This window comes from Ranitomeya imitator, chromosome 6, assembly GCF_032444005.1.
Source record: "Ranitomeya imitator isolate aRanImi1 chromosome 6, aRanImi1.pri, whole genome shotgun sequence".
NCBI classification, from domain to species: domain Eukaryota; kingdom Metazoa; phylum Chordata; class Amphibia; order Anura; family Dendrobatidae; genus Ranitomeya; species Ranitomeya imitator.
Window position 1 is genome coordinate 288431757 of NC_091287.1, and position 25755 is coordinate 288457511.

At 40.7% G+C, this 25755-nt stretch overlaps 1 protein-coding gene across 5 annotated transcripts in view; it reads right to left on the minus strand.

The window, feature by feature from the left end:
- PIGN (phosphatidylinositol glycan anchor biosynthesis class N) overlaps positions 1-25755 on the minus strand; it is a 503276-nt gene that overhangs the window by 129452 nt on the left and 348069 nt on the right. For 4 of the 5 annotated variants that reach the window (XM_069730623.1, XM_069730624.1, XM_069730625.1 and 1 more), the window contains 2 exons: positions 19112-19214; positions 16683-16785 (listed from right to left, as the gene is read on the minus strand). In XM_069730623.1, coding sequence (XP_069586724.1) covers positions 16683-16785; positions 19112-19214 — 206 coding nt within the window. Of the gene's footprint in view, positions 1-3243; positions 3412-16682; positions 16786-19111; positions 19215-25755 lie in introns of those variants that run through there. The other variant, XM_069730627.1, reaches the window with a different exon arrangement.

The following is a 25755-nucleotide window of genomic DNA, read 5'->3' on the forward strand; positions in this document are numbered from 1 at the left end:
TTTTATACGATAAAAACTATTTTACAGAAAAAATAATTATTTTTGCATCGCTTTATTCTCAGGACTATAACTTTTTTATTTTTTTGCTGATGATGCTGTATGGCGGCTCTTTTTTTGCGGGACAATATGACGCTTTCAGCGGTACCATGGGTATTTATATCTGTCTTTTTGATCGCGTGTTATTCCACTTTTTGTTCGGCGGTATGATAATAAAGCGTTGTTTTTTGCCTCGTTTTTTTTTTCTTTTTCTTATGGTGTTTACTGAAGGGGTTAACTAGTGGGACAGTTTTATAGGTCGGGTCGTTACGGACGCGGCGATACTAAATATGTGTACTTTTATTGGTTTTTTTTTTATTTAGATGAAGAAATGTATTTATGGGAATAATATTTTTTTTTTTTCTCATTATTTTGGAATATTTTTTTTTATTTTTTTTACACATTTGGAAAAAATTTTTTTAACTTTTTTACTTTGTCCCAGGGGGGGACATCACAGATCAGTGATCTGACAGTTTGTACAGCACTCTGTCAGATCACTGATCTGACATGCAGCGCTGCAGGCTTCACAGTGCCTGCTCTGAGCAGGCTCTGTGAAGCCACCTCCCTCCCTGCAGGACCCGGATCCGCGGCCATCTTGGATCCGGGGCTGGAGGGAGCAGGGAGGGAGGTGAGACCCTCGCAGCAACGCGATCACATCGCGTTGCTCCGGGGGTCTCAGGGAAGCCCGCAGGGAGCCCCCTCCCTGCGCGGTGCTTCCCTGCACCGCCGGCACATCGCGATCATCTTTGATCGCGGTGTGCCAGGGGTTAATGTGCCGGGGGCGGTCCGTGACCGCTCCTGGCACATAGTGCCGGATGTCAGCTGCGATAAGCAGCTGACACCCGGCCGCGATCGGCCGCGCTCCCCCTGTGAGCACGGCCGATCGGCTATGACGTACTATCCCGTCCAGGGTCAGATAAGCCCAGGGCACCTCGACGGGATAGTACGTCTAAGGTCACAGAGGGGTTAAATTGTAAAAGGTGTAAACTGTGGGGTCTCCTTTTGTTGTTACCTCTGGGAAAAGTGAGAAATGTGTAGCAAAAGCAAGATTTTTGTGAAATGTTATCAATTTCTATGTCGTACCTGTGGGTTCAAAATGCTCTTTATACAGCTGGATAAAGTCCTTGAGGGGTGTACTTTCCGAAATACAGTCAGTTGTGGGAGGTTTCTGTGGTTTAAGCACCGTAGGGGCAATGCAAATGTGACATGGTGCCCTCCATCTCTTTTAGCCAAATTTGTGCTGCAAAATTCAAATACTGCTCCCTCTGATTCGAGATCTGCTGTCTGACCAAACAAAACTTTTGACATGTGGGGTATTGTCGCACTTGAAGGAAAGTGGGTAACAAACTGTGTGGTCAAATTTTTGGTGTTACCTCTTGCAAAAGTGAAAAATATTGGGATAAAAAAATATTTTAGAGGTGAAATTTATTTTTTTTCTTTAATTCCACTTTGCATAATTTCTATGTAGCAACTGAAGGGTTGCAAACTTTCCCAATAACAGTTTTAAAGTCACTTTTTCAATATATATGGGTCTAGTTTTCAAAATGGGGTCAATTGTAGGGGTTTACCCTGTTTAGGCACCTCAGTGGCTCTCCAAATGCAATATGGCGTCCACTCTCTATTCTAGCTATTTTTGTTTTCAAAAAGTCAAAAGGTGCTACTCCCCTTCTGAGCCCAGCAGTGCATTCAAACAGTATTTTTCTCTCACAAATGAGGTATTGGCATACTCAGGAGAAGTTGCACAACAAATTTTGGGGCTCATTTTCTCTTGTTATTCTTGTGAAAGTAAAATTTTTGGGACTAAAGTAACATTTTTGTGAAAAAAGTAAAATGTTAACTCCACATTCTATTAATTCCTGTGAAGCACCTGAAGCGTTAATAAACTTCTTGAATGTGGTTTGGAAAACTTTGAGGGGTGTAGTTTTTAGAATGGTGTCACTTTTGGGTATGTTCTCTCATACATGCCCCCAAAAGTCACTTTAAATGTGATGTAGTCCCTAAAACAAATGGTTTTGTAAATTTTGTTGAAAAAATTAAAAATTGCTGGTCAACTTTGAAAACTTCTAACTTGGAAAAAAAGTATGTTTCAGAAATTATGCAGATGTAAAGTAGACTTGTGGGAAATATTTATTAATAATTTTGTGTAGTATAACCATCTGACTTAAAGGCATAAAAATTTTAAGTTTAAAAATGTTCACATTTTTTGTAAAATTTCCATAAATATACATAATTGGTAATAGCAACCAAAAATTTCCACTAACATGAAGTACAATATGTCATGAAAAAAAAAAATCTCAGAATCACTGGGATCTGTTGAAGGGTTCCAGAGTTATTACCACATAAAGCGACACTGGGCAGATTTTAAAAATGTGGCCTGGTCACTGAGGGCAAAATTAGCTCTGCCAGTAAGGGGTTACTATCATCTGTCGGTCAGTTATTTTTTAAATGCCAATATTCGCCATACGGGTCATATTTTATCCATCTAGGATAGTGACCAATACCTAACTCCAAATAGTTGTTAACATCCACATTTTAAAAATATGTGGCTGTAACAATTTTGCCTGTCAGGTCTCATGTGATCGAGAGATCTAGGATTTGAATGGCTTAGATGAATAGGTGGGAAAAAAGCAAACCCAAGGGTTCAAATTCAACTGATGGACAAAGCATTGAGCCTCTTAGATAATAATAATAATTTTTATTTATATAGCGCCAACATATTCCGCAGCGCTTTACAAATTATAGAGGGGACTTGTACAGACAATAGACATTACAGCATAACAGAAATCACAGTTCAAAATAGATACCAGGAGGAGTGAGGGCCCTGCTCGCAAGCTTACAAACTATGAGGAAAAGGGGAGACACGAGAGGTGGATGATAACAGATAGTACCTGACCAAATAAAAATATATAAATCAATAAAACATTTGGAAAAAAGGATGTGAACAGCAGCAGAAGAGAGGGGGTGACGTAGAGGGACTCGAAAAGCCCCATGAACAAATTTCCATAATTTGGGAAGAATAGAGTCCCAATGCATGCCGCAGCCTCTCGCCTGCAGTAGGTCACGTCCCCAAAAGAAAAAACATTGTGATGTAAAATTAATCTGATACCCGATAATAAAATCTGATCCACAGGAACTTAACTGTTATTCAAATAAAATTCCATACCTTCTATACCCAAATTGTGTTAACATCTAAAGTAAAAAAAGATATATTGCGAGAATACAGATAATTGACTCAAGTCTACAGGGACTACAAAGCAACAGTGGGGAAAATAAGTACTTGATACACTGCCGATTTTGCACGTTTTCCCCCTTACAAAAGAAAGGAGAGGTCTTTAGTTTTTCTCATAGGTACACTTCAACTGTGAGAGACAGAATCTAGAAAAAAAATCCAGAAAATCACATTGAATGATTTTTACATACGGTAATTAATTTGCATTTTATTGCATGAAATCAGTATTTGATCACCTATGAACCAGCAAAGATTCTGACTCTCACAGACCTGTTTTTTTTCTAAGAAGCCCTCCTACTCTGCACTTATTACCTGTATTAATTGCACCTGTTTGAACTCATTACCTACATAAAAACCTAGATAGAAACCTGTCCACACAATCAATCACACTCCAACCTCTCCACCATGATATTGTGTGGTCAAAGACATGTAATTACGACATTCCTCACAAAGCTGCTTACAGATTAGTTTAATTTATTTCATACATTGAAAGATCTGACTTTGCCGCAATACCAGATTTGTATTTTTTTTATTGATTTACTTTTAATGGGGCAATGGAGGTTATTTGAACTTTTGTATTTTTTTTTCATGTTTAACTGTATTAATTACCTTAATGAACTTACAGGGAATATGTCAGCAGATTTTTGCTATGTACTCTGAGGCCATGTTGTTTCAATACAATGAGTGTTTTATCAGCATGAAATTATCAGCAGGTCATTTCAAGGGCATCATGGTCAAGCCATGTCCGCAGCACTGATTAGCGGCTTTCTGTCAAACACTGTACACAGACAGCTGCTCATCAGTCGTGTGAGCAGGGTTAGGCTATGTGCACACGTTGCGGATTTCGATGCGTTTCCGCAGCATTTTTGGACACGCGGAATTGCATCAAATCTGCAGTGTAGTGCACAACCAATGGTAGTCAACAGGAAATTGAGAATTGTTGTGCACATGCTGCGGAAAAAAACGCTGCAGACAGGGGGGAGGAAGAGTGTGTGGGTGGAGGGTGGGCGGAGAAGATGTGCGTGTCTGCGTGAGGTTGTTTGTGTCTGTGTGTGTCTCTGTGTGTATGGGGCTGTGTGGGTCTGTATGTAGGCAGGCATCATCTGATGGGACTACTAGTCCCATCTGGCTATGCCTGCTGCAGTGACAGCTAGCCGATGATGGGACAGCAGTAGTCCCATCATCCGGCTACTGTGAAAAAAAAACAAGAAAAAACACATATACACATATACAGTACATACTCACCACACAGCTAATACACGACGCCCTTGATCACCTGTAAAAAAAATAATAATAAACCAACAGTATACTCCCTGTTCTGATGTAATCCATTTAATAACAAGTGTTCCACGACAATCTCCCATGTAGAGGTGTCACATCAGGAAATGTGACCGCTCTCCAGGGGCACCGGTGATACAATGACGGAAGGTGTCCTTCCGCAGTGTATCACTCCGCCATCAGAGGTTGCTGTCACCGGCAATGCTGTGTGGGAAAATTCTCAAGCAGCGTTGCCGTAAATCGAGAGCCTGAAGTCGGGTAACCTCTTCAGTGATGTACTGCAGGAGCCATTGTCTCCTGTAAGTGTGTCACTGGAGGCCTATAGAGCAGTCACATCTCCGGATGTGACAGCTCTAAAGGGGAGATCGTCGTGGGACAGTCATTATTAAATGGACTGCGTCGAAACAGGGAGTATTTGTGTTGGTTTATTATTTTATTTTGTTTACAGGTGATCAAGGGCGTCGCATGGATTGGCAGAACAATAAATATGGGTAAACTGTGTTCATATCATTAAAATACTTTATTCTGGCTGTGTGTTTATTTAACCTATAACAACTATAGGATTAGTAATGGATAGGTGTGGACGCCTCTCCATTACTAAGCCGGCTTGTTGTCACCTTACAATTCTTTACTTAGCTGCTTTTTTCTTGCCATAATACAAATTCTAACAGTCTATTCAGTCAAATGAACACAGTAATGACACCCAGACACTATATATAAAAAGAATCTTCAATACTATTTCCCAAATTATTATAGTTCAATCTTATTAATAATCCCAGAGTCACCACATGTGTCAAAGGTATAGTGAAGCCACTAAGGAGAACAAAAAAACATGCTCTAAGCATAAACCGGATGCGTCGGGGTGCACATTATCAAGCATTTGGCGGTCCTGGAACATTTTCCCCCATTTTCATAAGTGGCTCTTTGATAGCATCTGCATACAGCACTTTTTTCTATGCACAGTTTGCACAATATGCATCTTTAGAAGCAAGTGGTCTTTTAGAACATTGCACACAGCACTTTTTGCAACTTTTGCAAGTTTCATTATGTATTTTTGGGATGATATATATTTTGTGATATTTTATACACGTGTTTTTTATATTTTTTTTAATTTTAATCACCCTTTATAGCATATGCAATACATTGCCCCCCTTCCTTTGATATTTTGTTGTGCCTAATGGGGTGTATAGTACATAACAGTGACCTGCCTTATGGATATTAAATTATACTTATATTGATATGTGCAGATATAGAATATACATATACACATGATTTTATTTTTGTATATTTAAATGGTTTTCTCTATTGCTATTAAATAAAACAGATATATTTTTAAATATTCCTTGTCATCCTTCCGCTGGTCCGGTTTATGCTTAGAGCATGGGTTTTTTTTTTAACCGTCTATTCAGTAGGACTATCAGCTGTGTATCCACCAGACTTCTGCTCAACACAACTGATAGTCCCAACCCCATTTATAAGGCAAGAAATCCCACTTATTAAACCTGACAGGGCACACCTGTGAAGGGAAATCCATTCCCGGTGACTACCTCTTGAAGCTCATCAAGAGAATGTCAAGAATGTGCAAAGCAGTCATCAAAGCAAAAGGTGGCTACTTTGAAGAACCTAGAATATAAGACATAATTTCAGTTGTTTCACACTTTTTTGTTAAGTATATAATTAATTCCACATGTGTTAATTCATAGTTTTGATGCCTTCAGTGTGAATGTACAATTTTCATAGTCATGAAAAAACAGAAAAATCTTTAAACGAGGAGTGTCCAAACTTTTGATCTGTACTGTATATCTATCCATTCATCTATAGATCTATCTATCTATCATATATCTATCTATAGATGTATCTATCATCTATCTATAGATCTATCTATATCTGTGTGTGTGTAAACATTATTCTTTAATGGAGTATGTAAATGAAGAGGTTGGACAAGAAAAGACATCACAATTCTTATTTTTTGGTAAATAATAGATCTTTATTTAGTCTACAAAAACGCATACAAATCCGCATGAAAAAATAAAGCATGAAAATCCGCATAAAAAACGCATCAAATCCGCGTGGATTTTTACTTGCATTTTCTGCCAAGAGAGACAGAATCTGAGCAGAAAATTCCACAGGCAAATCTGCAACGTGTGCACCTACCCTCAGTGTTCTGAGCTCTGCTACACACTACAACTAAAAACTCTGATTGTATCACAACTGCTGAACCCAGTAAACAAAGTGACACATCACAGGAATCAGCATCTTTCTCTCTACATTATGATGCCCTCAGATGAGGAATCAAAAACCTGATGACAGATTCCCTTCAAGCAATGTTGTAAAGAGGAGTGGGCAAAAACGTATCCAGAATGAAGCGAGAGACTGAAAATCTCACACAGAAAGCGATTACTTCAAGTTATTGCTGCTAAAGGTCATCCTACAAGCTATTGATTCATGGGGTGTACTTCACTTTTTCACAGATTTCTTCTGCATTTTGGCCCAGGTATTAGTAAATAAATAATGACACAGTGTACTTTGTCAAGTGTTGTTGTTCATCTAATCATAAAACTTTATAAGGACAAGATATTTTATTATTGTGTCCTGATAGGTAAAGCCAGGTAACTCAAAGATAATGTACTTCGTTTTTCTCATGATTGTATATGGGCACACATAAGTGGTGATACATGAAATGAAGCTTCATTTTGATTTGATAATATTGTGATACAAATCAAACAAGGACAACATGATATCTTCATAGAGAGTGGCAGAATAAAGTGTTGGGGGTTATAACGTGATATGTAGTATGTTCATATGTTATATGTAACTTTTCCATTACAGCTTCCATGTCCAAAATCTGATTTGAATTGGCTATTTGCGTCCCAGTAAAAATGAATCCTGAAGTTGTTCCTTTGTCTAGATAACGGGACCCATCTACCACCAAATATTTATTTTTACTTGCAGATATAGGCTTAATCAGTAGGTAAACAGCATGTAAATACTGTATAGCAGGCTTACAGGAGTAGCAGATAGAAGGAGAAAAGGAAGTTTTATTCTCCCTGCAGCCACTCATTCCAAGTCATTGGGCCTGACCACTGTTCTATTCAGATTGTGGGGCGGGTTTGGGGGGAATCAAGCTACATAAAGGGGAAAAAAGAGAAGACGTGACACAAGCTTTTAAATGGAAACGGTCATTTGTAAAAAAAAAAAAAAGCTCTCTGATCTGCAGCAGACAGGATGTTACAGAGCAGGAAGAGCTCATCCGATTGATGTACATTTTTGTGGGACAAAATTACGGTAAGTAAAACTTGCATTTTATTAAATTGACTCCCTGTTGCCCATAGGAAGGTCTTATTCAGTGATCAACAGTCTTCCCTGCATGACTATGCATGCAGAGAGAGCTGTCAATCACTGAGTAGGACCGCCCACTGGACTCATACGCAGACATACACCAGGGATTTCTAAAAATAGATTAGCTCACATCTATTTTAATATAATTTACACCAGAAGCTACCATAAATTATAGCAGAAATCTACGCCTGCTGTCAGAGGACTTATATTTTTTTTGTCCACAGACCAGTAAATATGCAACAAATTTAGAAACATTGTATGCCTCCTCATGCATTTAAGAGGTAGAGTAACATTCCTGGCATGCCAGTGTAAGGAGGCTTGTAAGCCGTGCAATCCTCCTCTGGGAAATTAAATATGCAAATTGCCTTTTCAAAGAGGAAGAGGACTTGAACTCTAGAGTCACCTTCCTTCCTGAAGAGGAAATTTGCATTCCTAATACATTTGTCACATTTGACTAAAACCTGGAAAATAAAATGCAGGTCTAAGTAGATTATCTCTTACATGTACAGTAATGGAGCAGTACAAAGTTTGTAGGGTCAATATTTACTATTAGAGGCACAATGATTTTTATCACCATACTATATGGCTTGTATATTCAGTATCATTGCTCCTATAGGTGTGGTTGCCCACTGAAATAAGCAGAAATTTCATCAAAGAGAATAAAAAGGTTTGTATCCTCCATGTTTAAATTTGTGGATAAAGAAACCTTTTTTTTCACGGATTCGGTGAAGCTGGACATTTTCTTCCAAGGGAAAATCTATGCAGCAGGAAGTCATAAATGTGAGGATGCCATTTCTTCATGTGTTAATCTGGATTCTCTAGTCTTTATTCAAGTTTGATTGATGTGAACGTATCTAAAAGGGATTCGGATTCTTTAACTTTAATGCATTTTTTAAGTCAGCCTAAAATATATATATAAACAGAACAGCCAGTATAACATTCTATCGAGCATAGAAACGTTTAATAAAAAGAAAAAAAATGGATTGATTTTATCAATGAGCAATCAACACTCGGAAGAAAATCTGAAATGTGTCAGCACTAACATTCACGATTTACCATTTTTGCAAACGTAGGATCATATGAGGAACAGCTGTAAGGGCATGATTGTTGTTAAGAGAACTAGACGCAGTAAGGCATACATTTACTAAAATTATGTTCTAAATGGAAAATAAGGAGGACTATAAATAGTGGCATATTTATAGCCGATACCTATTTGTTTCAAGTTTTCTCTTGTTGATCATTAATGTGCAAATCAATTCTACGCAACTCCCACACCTATGCATTGTAAGGCAAGGTGTAAAAAGTGAACAAAACATGTATGTATGGAATAAGTCATGGAAAACTGTATTTGGGGAGCGAGTAGTTTGAATAATCTCCACCACTGTGCAAAAGACAATGAACACAATGTGCACTGAGAAACAACTCATGAAGCCAGATTCCCATTGATTTGGGACAAAAATAATATAATATTTTGTTATTCTTTAACTCCTTCACAACCTTTGATGTACTTGTACATCATGGTCAGATAGGGGTTCCGGCCTTTGATGTATAGATATGTCATGGGTATCATGTGCGGCACGTAGTCGTGCATGTCATGGGAGATAAAGGGGGCTCCCTCTCCGGGTCACCCAAATACGGGATCCTGTTTAGACCATGGCAGGAGCATTGTCTAAAAGGCTTCAGTCACAGCAGCATCGACAGGTATGATGCATTGCAATGCATTACAACAGCCATCAGAGTAAAAAAAATAAAGTAGTCCAATAGAGGGACTAAATAAAAAGAAATACAAAATAAATACAAAAATGAAAACATTATGATACCAATAAATACATATATTTATGTAAAAACAAAAAAAGTACACAGATTTGGTATTGCCACATCCGAAACGACCTGAGCTATAAAACTGTCCCACCAGCTAACCCCTTCAGAGATCATGAAAAAAAAAAAAATCTCGACAAAAACCTATGCTTTTTCATCATGCTGCTGATCAAAAAGCAGAATAAAACGCAATCAAAACGTCGAATGGAAATCAAAATGGCTACTTCAGCAGAGAATTAAAAAAGTTATAGCTCTAAGAATAAAACGATGCAAAAACGATTTTTTTAATGTATAAAATAGTCTTTATTGTGGAAAAGTTGTAAAACATTAAAAAATAAATCATATAAATGTAGCATCGTAATGACCCGAAAAATAGAGATGCCTTATCAATTTTACCACATGGTGATCGGCATAACAATAACAGGAAAACAATTCATGAACTGCTGGTTTTTGTTCATTCTGCCTCCCAAAAGTCAGAATAGAAAGAAATCAAAAAATATCATGTACCCGACAATGGTATAAATAAAAACACAAACTCTTCCTGCAAAAAACAAACCGTCACAAATGACTGTCAGCAGAGAAACTGAAAAATGATAGCTCTCAAAATATGGTGATGCAAAAAAGTTTTTGCAAAAAAGAGCGTTTTTTAGTGTGTGACACCTGCCAAACATAAAAACCCGATATAAATCTGGTATTGCTGCAATTGCATCGACCCAAAGAATAAAGTCTTTTAATCATTTATACTGCACAAGGAATGGCATAACAAATAAATAAAACCAATTCTTGATCTACTATTGATTTATTCAATCTGCTTCACAAAAATCAAACACATTTATCCTGCGCTCTGCGCTGAGCGCTAACACTGGGGTTTAAATGTAAATCTCTGAAATACGTGATTCAGATGGAATCCGGGGTGGAAGATTCCCTATAATGATGCACATGGAAACACTGTGGATTATGTCTGACCTGTGATCCAGTGGTGTCCATTTTTTAAATGTGCATAAAGTTCTGTTGGTCACAGTTTTGTGAACCTCTGAAAAGGACACCACTGAACAGAAGCCAAACGGAGTCAATAGTAACTCTGCTGCCTTATTACAGTGAATCGATCCCTCAGGGGGTTTTATCTGAATCACGTCATTCAGAAATTTAGATGGAAAACCCAATGTACAGTCATGGTTAAAAGTTCTGGCACCCTTGAAATTGTTCCAGAAAATGAAGTATTTCTCCAAGAAAATGATTGCAATTAAACATGTTTTTCTATACACATGTTTATTTCCTTTGTGTGTATTGGAACAACAAAAAAAGACAAATTGGACATAAATTCAATCAAAATCCCCCAAAATGGGCCAGGTTTCAAACATGATACTTGTGGCAAGTAACAGGTGTGGATTGTTGTGAATTCTGTGGCAGAGTTCACTCCTGTGGTCACAAGTGGTACTTCGGCTGATTCTCTCTGGGATCTTCCGTTTGTGGAGGAAAGTGGTACTGCAGCTTCTGAGTTTTCTCCCTCAGGTGATCTGGTGAGCTCGTTAGCTTCTTCTCTACTTAACTCCACCTGATGCTTTGATCCATGCTTCCTGTCAATGTTCCAGTGTTGGACTGGTTTTTTCCCTGGATCATTCTTGTGGCCTGCTACTCTGCAAAGCTAAGTTTTGCTTTTGTTATTTTGTTGCTATTTTTCAGTCCAGCTTGCTTTATTGGTTTTTTCTCGCCTGCTGGAAGCTCTGAGACGCAGAGGGACGACCTCCGTACCGTTAGTCGGTGCGGAGGGTCTTTTTGTCCCCTCTGCGTGGTTATTTATAGGTTTTTGTGCTGACCGCAAAGTTATCTTCCCTATCCTCGTTCTATTCAGCTAGTCGGGCCCCACTTTGCTAAATCTGTTTCATCTCTATGTTTGTGTTTTCATCTTACTCACAGTCATTATATGTGGGGGGCTGCCATTTCCGTTGGGGAATTTCTCTGAGGCAAGGTAGGCTTATTTTTCTATCTTCAGGAATAGCTAGTTTCTCAGGCTGTGACGAGGCGCCTAGGTTCTGGTCAGGAGCGCTCCACGGCTACCTTTAGTGTGGTTTGATAGGATCAGGGATTGCGGTCTGCAGAGTTCCCACGTCTCAGAGCTCGTTCTTTAATTTTGGGTTTTGTCAGATCACTGTATGTGTTCTGACCGCTATGTCCATTGTGTTACTGAATTAGTTAACATAACAGTGGACAATATGAAAAACACACCTGAAACCAGATAAGAAGGGGAGAAGTTGACTCAGTCTTTCCATTGTGTGTCTGTGTGTGCCACACTAAGCATGGAGAACAGAAAGAGGAGAAGAGAACTATCTGACAACTCGAGAAAAAAAAAAAAAAAGGAAAATCCTTTTAATTTTTTTTAGTTTTCAGTTGATATGGACATGAGGGATTGTAGTTTGTGGTAAGATTTGTCATTTTCTACTGTTTTGGGGAACGTATTGTTTTTACTAATATTTATTTGGGGAGTGGTGGATAGATAAAGCTGATTGTTTTAAAAAAAAGTTTAAACAGAATGCAGTGTGTAGAAGAAGTAAATGAGTTATTTTTCATGGCTCGTTACAATTTTATGATTGCAAGAATGAAGATGGAATATTGAGAAAAGCATTAATGGGTTAAAAGGTCAGGATCAGAGGTTTCTTTGTTAATTACTATCAGGCTGATGCTATTCATTCACAGGCACAGCTTTTGTACCCTTGTGATTCCATTATGCACATATATACCATGACGCCCTCAAAGACAGCATCCTATGATGTACATTTCTATGCATGATGTGCATTTTTTATAACAATGTCTACCATTATTTTGGTTGTCAATAATGGCTGTTGTATGAATTCTCCACAATGATGCAAACAATAAAGTATTGCATATTTAGGAAGAATGCATTCCTTTCTATATATTTCCAGGTGTGAATTGAAAAAAATCTCATTTGCAGCTCTATATAAATAGATGGGTTGCAGTAAGCTACAATCTTTCTGAACATTTCCCACGTTGTCATTCCAATAAAGAATATGTGTAAGTCACTATAAGGCGGTGAACATTTGATATTCTGAAGGCCTACACCCTATAAAGTGACCTTTATGAAAGACCAGAAAGCCAATGATCACACAAGTAAACAAACATATTGAACTGCCTGAAGGTGAAACTAATGAAGTTGTTTGCTTCTTTCTTAGAAGAGTCTAAGCGATGAGAACACAAGAACGACAAAGTTATACCTAAAACCAAAGCAAACAAATACTGAAAAAAGGTGAGAAGTCCAATCAGTTTAGAATGCCTCCTTGTTGTACCACCATGGGCAGAAACTGGAAAAGCTGCATCACCAAATCCACATTATTTGAAAAGTTGACCAGAAATCCAATCAATTCATCATGGGAGAACTTCATCAATGGATCAAAGGACTTTTACTCCACATAGCCACTTTTATGTATGAAGCTTTCAATTAGTCACTGAATATATATACGATTATATGTTTGCTTACAGTACCATCATACAGTTTCTAGTCTTTGCTAATTAGTGTCTTTCATTTTAAGTTTATGTACGTTTCCTTAGATTTAACTAAAATAGTAAAAATTAACATAGTTTTGAGGTATTGCAAGTTATCATCCTCCCTTATTATAACATCTTACATTTCTAGGACTTCTCTACAGTACCTAAGAATATGATATCATCAAATATATCATTTTAACCAGAACCTGACAGCTAATACATGCTGCCTGATTCACGTTCTTATGACACCGGCTGTATGATTCAGATATATATGATTAACTCTGAAACACCTCATCATTTCAGAGAAAACCATAGTTTGACAGATGGGGACAGATCGCATGGGAGACTAGTTGGACAGACGGGTCCCAGGGCAGCTTCCCTACGCCCCCTTGCCTGGAGTTAAATGTCTTTCCCAGTGTGTGTGTGTGTGTGTGTGTACATATATATATATATATATATATATATATATATATATATATATGTATATATATATATATGTATACATATATATATATATATATATATATATATATATATATATACAGTGGGGCAAAAAAGTATTTAGTCGGTCAGCAATAGTGCAAGTTCCACCACTTAAAAAGATGAGAGGGGTCTGTAATTTACATCATAGGTAGACCTCAACTATGGGAGACAAACTGAGAAAAAAAAATCCAGAAAATCACATTGTCTGTTTTTTTTAACATTTTATTTGCATATTATGGTGGAAAATAAGTATTTGGTCAGAAACAAAATTTCATCTCAATACTTTGTAATATATCCTTTGTTGGCAATGACAGAGGTCAAACGTTTTCTGTAAGTCTTCACAAGGTTGCCACACAATGTTGTTGGTATGTTGGCCCATTCCTCCATGCAGATCTCCTCTAGAGCAGTGATGTTTTTGGCTTTTCGCTTGGCAACACGGACTTTCAACTCCCTCCAAAGGTTTTCTATAGGGTTGAGATCTGGAGACTGGCTAGGCCACTCCAGGACCTTGAAATGCTTCTTACGAAGCCACTCCTTCGTTGCCCTGGGGGTGTGCTTTGGATCATTGTCATGTTGAAAGACCCAGCCACGTTTCATCTTCAATGCCCTTGCTGATGGAAGGAGGTTTGCACTCAAAATCTCACGATACATGGCCCCATTCATACTTTCATGTACCCGGATCAGTCGTCCTGGCCCCTTTGCAGAGAAACAGCCCCAAAGCATGATGTTTCCACCACCATGCTTTACAGTAGGTATGGTGTTTGATGGATGCAACTCAGTATTCTTTTTCCTCCAAACACGACAAGTTGTGTTTCTACCAAACAGTTCCAGTTTGGTTTCATCAGACCATAGGACATTCTCCGAAAACTCCTCTGGATCATCCAAATGCTCTCGAGCAAACTTCAGACGGGCCCGGACATGTACTGGCTTAAGCAGTGGGACACGTCTGGCACTGCAGGATCTGAGTCCATGGTGGCGTAGTGTGTTACTTATGGTAGGCCTTGTTACATTGGTCCCAGCTCTCTGCAGTTCATTCACTAGGTCCCCCCGCGTGGTTCTGGGATTTTTGCTCACCGTTCTTGTGATCATTCTGACCCCTCGGGGTGGGATTTTGCGTGGAGCCCCAGATCAAGGGAGATTATCAGTGGTCTTGTATGTCTTCCATTTTCTAATTATTGCTCCCACTGTTGATTTCTTCACTCCAAGCTGGCTGGCTATTGCAGATTCAGTCTTCCCAGCCTGGTGCAGGGCTACAATTTTGTTTCTGGTGTCCTTTGACAGCTCTTTGGTCTTCACCATAGTGGAGTTTGGAGTCAAACTGTTTGAGGGTGTGCACAGGTGTCTTTTTATACTGATAACAAGTTTAAAGAGGTGCCATTACTACAGGTAATGAGTGGAGGAAAGAGGAGACTCTTAAAGAAGAAGTTATAGGTCTGTGAGAGCCAGAAATCTTGATTGTTTGTTTCTGACCAAATACTTATTTTCCACCATAATATGCAAAAAAAAATGATAAAAAAACAGACAATGTGATTTTCTGGATTTTTTTTTCTCAGTTTGTCTCCCATAGTTGAGGTCTACCTATGATGTAAATTACAGACGCCTCTCATCTTTTTAAGTGGTGGAACTTGCACTATTGCTGACTGACTAAATACTTTTTTGCCCCACTGTATATATGTATATATATATATATATATATATATATATATATATATATATATATATATATATATAATGTGTGTGTGTGTGCGTGCGTGCGTGCGGTGCGTGTGTAGGGAGAGACCTGGATCTAAGGGGTAATGTTTTGAGTTGTGGAGAGTGTCAATAGGTAGCCTTAGAGTTCAAGTACTCTTCCTCTCTGAAGAGACAATTTGCAAATGTATTACCCCAAAGGAGCACATATGGCCTACAAGTCTCCTCACTCTGACATGCAAGGCCTTTCTTATCACTCTCAACAAGGAGAAACGTTACCCACTAGATCCCAGCCTTAAGCCTCTCACCTAGCCAAATCAGATCTCATACTTTGCAGTAATGAGGGGCAACTCCTCAAAACGCTGAGTCTGCAATTTGAGATTCTGGTTTAGCTTTTATCCTAAGTCACATGGCAAGGCTAGAGTTTAAAGGGAACCTGTCACCCCCAAAATTGAAGATGAGCTAAGCCCACCAGCATCAGGGGCTTATCTACAGCATTCTGGAATGCTGTAGATAAGCCTCCGATGTAACCTGAAAGATGAGAAAAAGAGGTTAGATTTTACTCACCCAGGGGCGGTCCCGCTGCGGTCCGGTCCGATGGGTGTCACGGTCCGAGGCCTCCCATCTTCTTATGATGATGTCCTCTTCTTGTATTCACACTGCAGCTCCGGCTCAGGCGTACTTTATCTGTCCTGTTGAGGGCAGAGCAAAGTACTGCAGTGTGCCGGGAAAGGTCAGAGAGGCCCAGAGCCTGCGCACTGCAGTACTTTGCTCTGCCCTCAACAGGACAGACAAAGTACGCCTGCACCGGAGCCGCATTGTAAGAAGATAGGAGGCCCCGGACCGCGATGCCCATGGAATCGGACCTCCCACCCAGGTGAGTATAATCTAACCTCTTTTTCTCATCTTTCAGGATACATCAGGGGCTTATCTACAGCATTACAGAATGCTGTAGATAAGCCCCTGATGCTGGTGGGCTTAGCTCATCTTCGATTTTGGGGGTGACAGGTTCCCTTTAAGTTGTCTTCCTCTCTGAAGAGACAACATGAATAGGGAGAAACCTGTCACTTTAGGGCAGCAAGAGGGGAAAAGAAGCCAGGGATCAGCCTGTCCACAGATGAGGAAGAATGTATCAGCTCTCAGGTTTTGTTTAAGCCAAACTGGAAAACAAAGGATTATTACAATGTTTAAAATGCCCTCTCATGTTGTAGGCCAATATTTGTCATGTTCACTAATCTCCCAATGTTTTCTCACTGTAGGAAATTTTGGAGCAATATAAATGGTATTTTTTATGACATACAACTCTTACCTTTTGCTTGAATGAAAGCCCTTGTTGTACTAGAGTTTCCTGCTCTATAAATATCCACACAAACATTAAACATGACAGCACCACAGGAAAGAAGGCTTCATACCTATGTTATACAAAAGAAAGTAGAGAGGGTGAGCCGCTACAGTAGAGTGGAGCGCTTAAGAACAACCTAGTAGGACTCATACCGAGACGATAAAGTCTCAACGCTATTAGTCTATTTAGAAATAATATCACAAACCATACCTCTCAATTAAAAAATAGTCAAGTCAGTTTCCCAATGTTTTTTTTTCTTGTTTTCTTGCTATCAGATTAAAAGGACAATCAAAATCATAATTACATGCATTATATTCAGTCTGGTCAAAAATAAAATGTCCAGCCAATATAATAATCCGCATTGCCAACATCAGACAAAAGTGCCACATCGATAAATTAATTAAAGTTTGACGAAATTGAATCTTGGTATATGCTATTATATGCATAAGAGTTTGGGGGAAAAGATCCACTTGTCTGTGGGTTGTGTCTGATACTGCAGCAAAGCTCTTGAAGATACCTAGCGGCGCTGTTTTTGGATAAAAAAATGTATTTTTTTCATACAATTCTATTGTACTTGTGCTGCACCCCCTCAGGTTTCCTGCCATCGGCACTCATCGGGGGCATCACAATGGCACTGCAGCTATTGTGGCCGCTGATTGGCTGGCTTCCTAAAATTTTGTGTAAGATGGAAGAAATCAGAGTATGCTATGGAATAGTGCTGCTGGTCCAGGAGTACCATTTGTTTTACCAGACTCCTTAATGGAGGTTCGTCCTGTAGTGGACAATACTCTTAATATTTAATGGGCTGATGGAAACAGGTTAGTACTAAAATCCACCTTCAGTTCTGTGACATTTCAACTTCAAGCAGGTGTGCTACAAAATCTCTGTGTAGACCCCAGCCTAAGTGCTTCAGTGCTGTAGTTTTATATCAGTAGTATCAGTTAACAGACCTGACATCAATGAAGGTTGAATCCTACCATCTTGGAAAGCTTGATTAATTTTGAAGGTTGGAAATCACGGCACTGAAGAAAAATATGCTGATCCAATCTATAGTTTGTTTTAATTATATAACAAACTAGACAAGAACTGTCAGTTTAGCAGTGTTGATGATTAATATTTTGCTACCTGATTAGTTAAAACAAAATAGTTAATGATCATAATTTATATTCTACCCCAAAATCCCAATGTGGTCTTATAATAATGTAAATCTGCTATCTTGCACATATCAACCAAAGGATGCCCCTCCAGGCCATTTTTACCTTACAGGTGCCATTGATTCTGTGCTGTAGTTCCAAATGTTACTGTTCAATCATGTCAACTACATAAACACAGCTGTATTTTTACATCATTGTTTTGTTAGCTGGTTTCTTGCAATATTCAACCATCCTATGCTCTGCTTTGTCTCCACAGCTGAATTTTAAATATCTAGGCACAGCAGAGCTAAGACAAGCAGGACTGAGCTATGTTTGATGCTAGATGCAGAGAAATCAGTGATGTGAAACTGCAAATGCTGCTCAGTTGATGCATATGGCAGAAGATAATCCTTTGGCATATGCATCAACAGAAGTAAATTACGGTAGTAGTTTCATATCACTGATTTGTCTGCATCTAGCATCAAACATGGTACAGCCTTGCTTGTCTCAGCTCTGCCCAGCTATTTCAAGCTCAGTATTCAATGCAGAACAGAGTAGTGTATGACAGTTGAGCTCTGCTGGTAACTAGCTAACAGAGCAGTGATGTAAACGCACACATGCAGTTATGTAGATGGCAGAAGAAGAAATCTTTCATGCACAGTTGTGTGTAGGACCATAGAGTGTTTTAAATGCAATTATCTTGGTGATGTGTCAAATATCTGTGGTGGAATCAATAAAACTGAGTGCAGTATATTTCAGCTTAACTGTAAGCCAGTGCTGTTTTACACATTCATCAGTCAGCTGGCATCCAGCACAGCTCATTCAACTGAGTCATCAACTCAAACAGGTCAGGCTACTCAGGACCACACAGTAGAAGGAGTGAGGGGTCTGCAGAACTGAGTAGAAGCAGGGTGCTGCTTTGAAATTTAGTTATAGCAGTGTATGAACAAAGCTACCCATTCAGCTTCGTGTAGAAGCTAGATGCACAGATTGGCAGATGAAGATTAAGAAAGAAATCAAAGGTACGAAAAACAAATTTCATGTTGGACTTGGTCTGTGTGTTAACAATAAGTATGCATTTTGTGTGCTTTGTGAAAAAGAATGTGACTGTAGGAATAACCCTTTAAGGTGGTATATAACACATTGTACTGTGGAGGTAATAAAATCTACAGCAAATTACTCAGTTTATGAAATCAAACACCAAATTTGATACCAAGGTTGAATTTAAAATCTACAGAACTGAATATAACTGAAAAACATTACCCTGTGCTAAGCAGAAGATAGGAGGACATGAAAGAAAGAAAAATGCTCAAGAGCCGCTGGAACAGGAACGTGGAACTGAGCAATGGCACAACTAAGGAAAAAGCTGAAAAAGAAAAGAGAGTGGTATTATTAGAACCCATCACATTTCATTACATCATGTCTGCCAAACATTATGCAGATCGGCAATTAAACAAAAAGCAGAACATAAATCTCTGCGTTTTGCCCGCTCTCCTTGTTTACTTGCGCTTACCCCGAGCCAAGTGGACTCAGCTGATAGAAAACATACGGGAAATCAGATAAACGCTGTGAAGTTTGTTCGTACCTTTCTCAGACATGAAGACAGAGCGGTCTGATTCAATATAAATTTCCGAACAGCAAGAGGCACCCCACATTGGGTTTAATGTGATTACACCATGTTTCTGCTCGCTAATTGCTTTTAACATCAGCAATAAGGTGCGGTAAGGACACTCCGCCTGCTGAGTGGCAGCAGAAGGATAGACTCATGTTATTTTTGGAAAACGTACTTAAAAAGGCACATAATTCAGATGAGACAGCACAGCATAAATATTCTCTGTGCTTAGATGTCCTCATGAAATCATTTTTGATTTTAACGCTCTCTTGACCTTGATAATGTCATTTCTTAAAGGTGTTGTGAGGTTTGGAAATTTAACACTATGGATTACTATAATCTCAGTTGACCATGGATTGGTTTGCTGCCTTAAACCCTACATTAGGAGTATTATGTGGGGAATTTAAAGAGGAAATCAATCAGAATAGCAGATCATGCCCCTACAGTAAATCCGTGATAAAGCAATGGGTGACCACTGCTCTGTTCACTTCTATGGGGCTGATGGAGAAGGCTTAGTAATATCTCGGCACTCTCATCCAGTGAATGAAGCAGAGGTCAGGCATGCACACAGCACTCTATTCACACGGAGGTCTCTTAGACTTTTGTTCCAGAAATTAGTGTCCAACTAGTCTGTTCTTATATTATTTCTTTTTCTTTTATCATAAGATAGATTTGATTCTCTCATGGCAGTTTATATTAATTTACTAATTATTTTCCAACCACATACATGGGTAGGTTGTTTCAAGCATGTACTCATTCAGTAAAATAATATTTCTCACTTTGATTCTATTCTTGGCAGATGGGTAAAATTGCGAAGATAACTTTGTACATTACCACTTTTGTCAAGAATGGCGGGATGTTTAATTCTACAGTTTACTGTCCGTGGACTAGGTTACCGGCCACCTCTGCAATCTCACAGGTGGACTGTTCCTAGGCAACAAGACTGCTCTTCTACACTCTTTGCTTCAACAGCTGAATATGCTGCTCTGTAACATCTTCCGATGTTACAGAGGCAAAGCTGCCTTCACTAGCCATGAGGAAGCGGTGTGACCATGCTGCTGAGCTGAATTGTACATTTTCTCCTTCGCCTCATTGGGGGACACAGGACTGTGGGTGTATGCTTCTGCCGCCAGGAAGCTGACACTAAGTAAATATAAAAAAGTTTAGCTCCTCCTCCGTCGTATACACCCTGACACTGGCTACCAGAGAATCCAGTTCATGCTTAGAGTCTGAAGGAGGCACACGTCTGGGTCCGGATCCCATGGACCCTCGTTTCAACTTCGTATGGATTGAGAGGGGCAACGGACCCTTTTGAGGGTCCGATCTCCCCCAAAGCAGCAACGGGCAAGCACGTGCGAGTTTTCCTCCACGTTTCCTTTCCTTCAACGTGGGATTGCACGCCGGACTTAGCCCTGACCACCCTAAGGTACTCTTAGACCATAGGCTGTACAGGAGCCCACAGATGTCCGAGCATACCCCCTGATTCCTACACCTATGCTTTACTGCGGTGATAGAGGGGTGGTAGACGGTCCCTCTCCTAATCCCTGGCGGAATATGGAGCTAGGGTTCCTGCACTGTCAGGCTTTTGGCTCTCCCCCGGTATATTTTGTAATGCTACAGCTGCTCCTCTCCTTCAAAGGAGTACAGCTTGCAAATGGAGGGGGCAGAAGAAGGGGGGGCTCCTGATTAATGCGTTTTACCTTAGGGTCTTCACACCGCGCTGTGCCGGCTATCCCCTGCAGCGGCGTCGCATTCCCCATGGGCCACAGAGCTCCGGTCGGCGTTTTGAGCCCCGGCACTTGTCGGCGCCACAGCGGTCCTATGCGGTCGGCGCTGCGGTCATCCAGAGGCCCAGGACCCGGCCTTGCATCCCGGGTGCATTTCCGGGTCAGTCATGCCTGCTTCCGTTCTGGGCAGGCCGCGCTGTTAAGCCCTGCCCCCCGTCGAATCTACTTCCGGGTCACCCCTCCTCTTCACGCTGAGGCAAATCTAGGTCCAGGCTTCAGCCTGCTGCAGGCCGCATGGCGCTACAATCACGACGGTTCCGTCCGTTGGGGGTAGATGAGATTAAAAGGGGCACTTTTCTTTCTTCATTTGGTGTCGGTTCCACATTGTACGTGCGGGGACACAGGACTGGGGTAAGTGCTTCTACCATCCAGCCTGACAGGAGAAGCTTTGTTTTTTCCCAGTATAAGGCCTGGGTTGAGCATTTCAGTCGCTATGTCTAGAAAAGTCAAATCTCACACGGTTCTATATACTGTTTGTGTAGCCTGTCGTTCTGCCTTACCGCATGCCCAGAGCAATCGCCTCTGCGAGGCCTGTGACTCCGAACGCGCCCAGGAGCCCCCCTGCGAGCTCCCCAGCAATCTCTCCGGCAACTTCTCCTGCCCCTCAAGCGGAGGCTGGGGTGGTTCCACCGGAATGGGTCATGTCCTTGTTGCAATCCATGGCATCCCTAACTGAAGCAATCAAGTCCCTTCAGACCCCGGCGGTCAGAGCCAGCAGTCCATCTGTCTCGTAGAGGGCCTCGGGGTCTCAGCAGCCTTCGGACTGCAGGGGCCGCGCTCGCACTAGACAGACGCGCAGAAAGCGAATTCGCACAGCGTCGCCCGGGCCATCAGGTGCTTCGGCATCCTAGAGCTCCGTATCACGCTCTCCCTCCCCAGCAGAGAGCGGGGAAGTTGAGACAGACTATGAGTCAGAAGGGTCCCTTAATTTGGAGACTCCTGGGTTTCAGGAGTCTGTACATAGCCTGATTGAGGCTGTCAATGAGTGCCTGGGGATAGAGGAGGAACTCGCCTTATCCTCAGATCACAAGGTTCCATTTAAGCGGGCCAAACGTGCCCATAAGGTGTTTTCCTCTCACCCGAGTTTAAGGACCTGATTCGGCGAAATCGGGAGCACCCGGACAAGCGTTATTCAGGGCAAAAGGCCTTGAAGGCTAGATACCCCTTTTCTACTGAGCTATGTAGTAAATGGGCAGAAACTCCTTCAGTGGATCCACCGGTGTCCCGTTTAGCCCCTAACACTTTGTTATCCCTTCCTAATGGCTCGTCTATTAAGGATCCTACAGATCGTCTTATAGAGAGCTTGACTCGTTCCGTTTTTGAGGCTTCGAGTTCAGCACTTTTTCCCTCTTTTGCGGCAACTTGGGTTGCTAAAGCTATGATGTCTTGGTCAGAATCTTTAACCCCTTTACCCCCAAGGGTGGTTTGCACGTTATGGACCGGGTCAATTTTTACAATTCTGACCACTGTCCCTTTATGAGGTTATAACTCTGGAACGCTTCAACGGATCCCGGTGATTCTGACATTGTTTTCTCGTGACATATTGTACTTCATGATAGTGGTAAAATTTCTTTGATATTACCTGCGTTTATTTGTGAAAAAAACGGAAATTTGGCGAAAATTTTGAAAATTTCGCAATTTTCCAACTTTGAATTTTTATGCAATTAAATCACAGAGATATGTCACACAAAATACTTAATAAGTAACATTTCCCACATGTCTACTTTACATCAGCACAATTTTGGAACCAAAAATTTTTTTTTGTTAGGGAGTTATAAGGGTTAAAAGTTGACCAGCAATTTCTCATTTTTACAACACCATTTTATTTTAGGGACCACATCTCATTTGAAGTCATTTTGAGGGGTCTATATGATAGAAAATACCCAAGTGTGACACCATTCTAAAAACTGCACCCCTCAAGGTTCTCAAAACCACATTCAAGAAGTTTATTAACCCTTCAGGTGCTTCACAGGAATTTTTGGAATGTTTAAATAAAAATTAACATTTAACTTTTTTTCACAAAAAATTTACTTCAGCTCCAATTTGTTTTATTTTGCCAAGGGTAACAGGAGAAAATGGACCCCAAAAGTTGTTGTACAATTTGTCCTGAGTACGCTGATACCCCATATGTGGGGGTAAACCACAGTTTGTGCGCATGGCAGAGCTCGGAAGGGAAGGAGCGCCATTTGACTTTTCAATGCAAAGTTGACTGGAATTGAGATGGGACGCCATGTTGCGTTTGGAGAGCCACTGATGTGCCTAAACATTGAAACCCCCCACAAGTGACACCATTTTGGAAAGTAGACCCCCTAAGGAACTTATCTAGAGGTGTGGTGAGCACTTTGACCCACCAAGTGCTTCACAGAAGTTAATAATGCAGAACCGTAAAAATAAAAAATCATTTTTTTTCACAAACATTATCTTTTCGCCCCCAATTTTTTATTTTCCCAATGGTAAGAGAAGAAATTGGACCACAAAAGTTGTGGCACAATTTGTCCTGAGTACTCTGATACCCCATATGTGGGGGTAAACCATTGTTTGGGCGCATGGGAGAGCTCGGAAGGGAAGGAGCGCCGTTTGACCTTTCAATGCAAAATTGACAGGAATTGAGATGAGACGCCATGTTGCGTTTGGAGAGCCACTGATGTGCCTAAACATTGAAACCCCCCACAAGTGACACCATTTTGGAAAGTAGACCCCCTAAGGAACTTATCTAGAGGTGTGGTGAGCACTTTGACCCACCAAGTGCTTCACAGAAGTTTATAATGCAGAACCGTAAAAATAAGAAATCTTTTTTTTCACAAAAATTATCTTTTCGCCCCCAATTTTTTATTTTCCCAATGGTAAGAGAAGAAATTGGACCACAAAAGTTGTGGCACAATTTGTCCTGAGTACTCTGATACCCCATATGTGGGGGTAAACCATTGTTTGGGCGCATGGGAGAGCTCGGAAGGGAAGGAGTGCCGTTTGACCTTTCAATGCAAAATTGACAGGAATTGAGATTGGACGCCATGTTGCGTTTGGAGAGCCACTGATGTACCTAAACATTGAAACCCCCCACAAGTGACACCATTTTGAAAAGTAGACCCCCTAAGGAACTTATCTAGATGTGTGGTGAGCACTTTGACCCAATAAGAGCTTCACAGAAGTTTATAATGCAGAGCCGTAAAAATAAAACAAAATTTTTTTCCCACAAAAATAATTTTTTAGCCCCCAGTTTTGTATTTTCCTGAGGGTAACAGGAGAAATTGGACCCCAAAAGTTGTTGTGCAATTTGTCCTGAGTGCGCTGATACCCTATATGTGGGGGAGAACCAGCGTTTGGGCGCATGGGAGGGCTCGGAAGGGAAGGAGAGCCATTTGGAATACAGACTTAGATGGAATGGTCTGCAGGCGTCACATTGTGTTTGCAGAGCCCCTAATGTACCTAAACAGTAGAAACCCCCCACAAGTGACCCCATATTGGAAACTAGACCCCCCAAGGAACTTATTTAGATGTGTTGTGAGAACTTTGAGTCCCCAAGTATTTCACTACAGTTTATAACGCAGAGCCGTGAAAATAAAATAAAAAATTTCCCCTCAAAATTATTTTTTAGCCCCCAGTTTTGTATTTTCTCGAGGGTAAAAGGAGAAATTGGACCCCAAAAGTTGTTGTCCAATTTGTCCTGAGTGCGTTGATACCCCATATGTGGGGTGAACCAGCGTTTGGGCGCATGGGAGGGCTCGGAAGGGAAGGAGCGCCATTTGGAATGCAGACTTAAATGGAATGGTCTGCAGGCGTCACATTGCGTTTGCAGAGCCCCTAATATACCTAAACAGTAGAAACCCCCACAAGTGACCCCATGTTGGAAACTAGACCCCCCCACGAACTTATCTAGATGTGTTGTGAGAACTTTGAGCCCCCAAGTGTTTCACTACAGTTTATAACGCAGAGCCGTGAAAATAAAAAATCTCTTTTTTTCCCACAAAAATTATTTTTTAGCCCCCAGTTTTGTATTTTCCCAAGGGTAACAGGAGAAATTGGACCCCAAAAGTTTTTGTCCAATTTGTCCTGAGTACGCTGATACCCCATATGTTGGGGTAAACTCCTGTTTGGGCACACGGGAGAGCTCGGAAGGGAAGGAGCACTGTTTTACTTTTTCAATGCAGAATTGGATGGAATTGAGATCGGTCGCCATGTCGCGTTTGGAGATCCCCCTGATGTGCCTAAATAGTGGAAACCCCCCAATTATAACTGAAACCCTAATCCAAACACACCCCTAACCCTAATCCCAACGGTAACCCTAACCACACCTCTAACCCAGACACACCCCTAATCCTAATCCCAATCGCAAATGTAATCCAAACCCTAACCCTAACTTTAGCCCCAACCCTAACTGTAGCCTTAACCCTAACCCTAGCCCTTACCCTAGCCCTAACCCTAGCCCCAACCCTAACCCTAACCCTAGCCCTAGCCCTAACCCTAATCCCAACCCTAACCCTAGCCCTAACCCTAGCCCTAACCCTAGC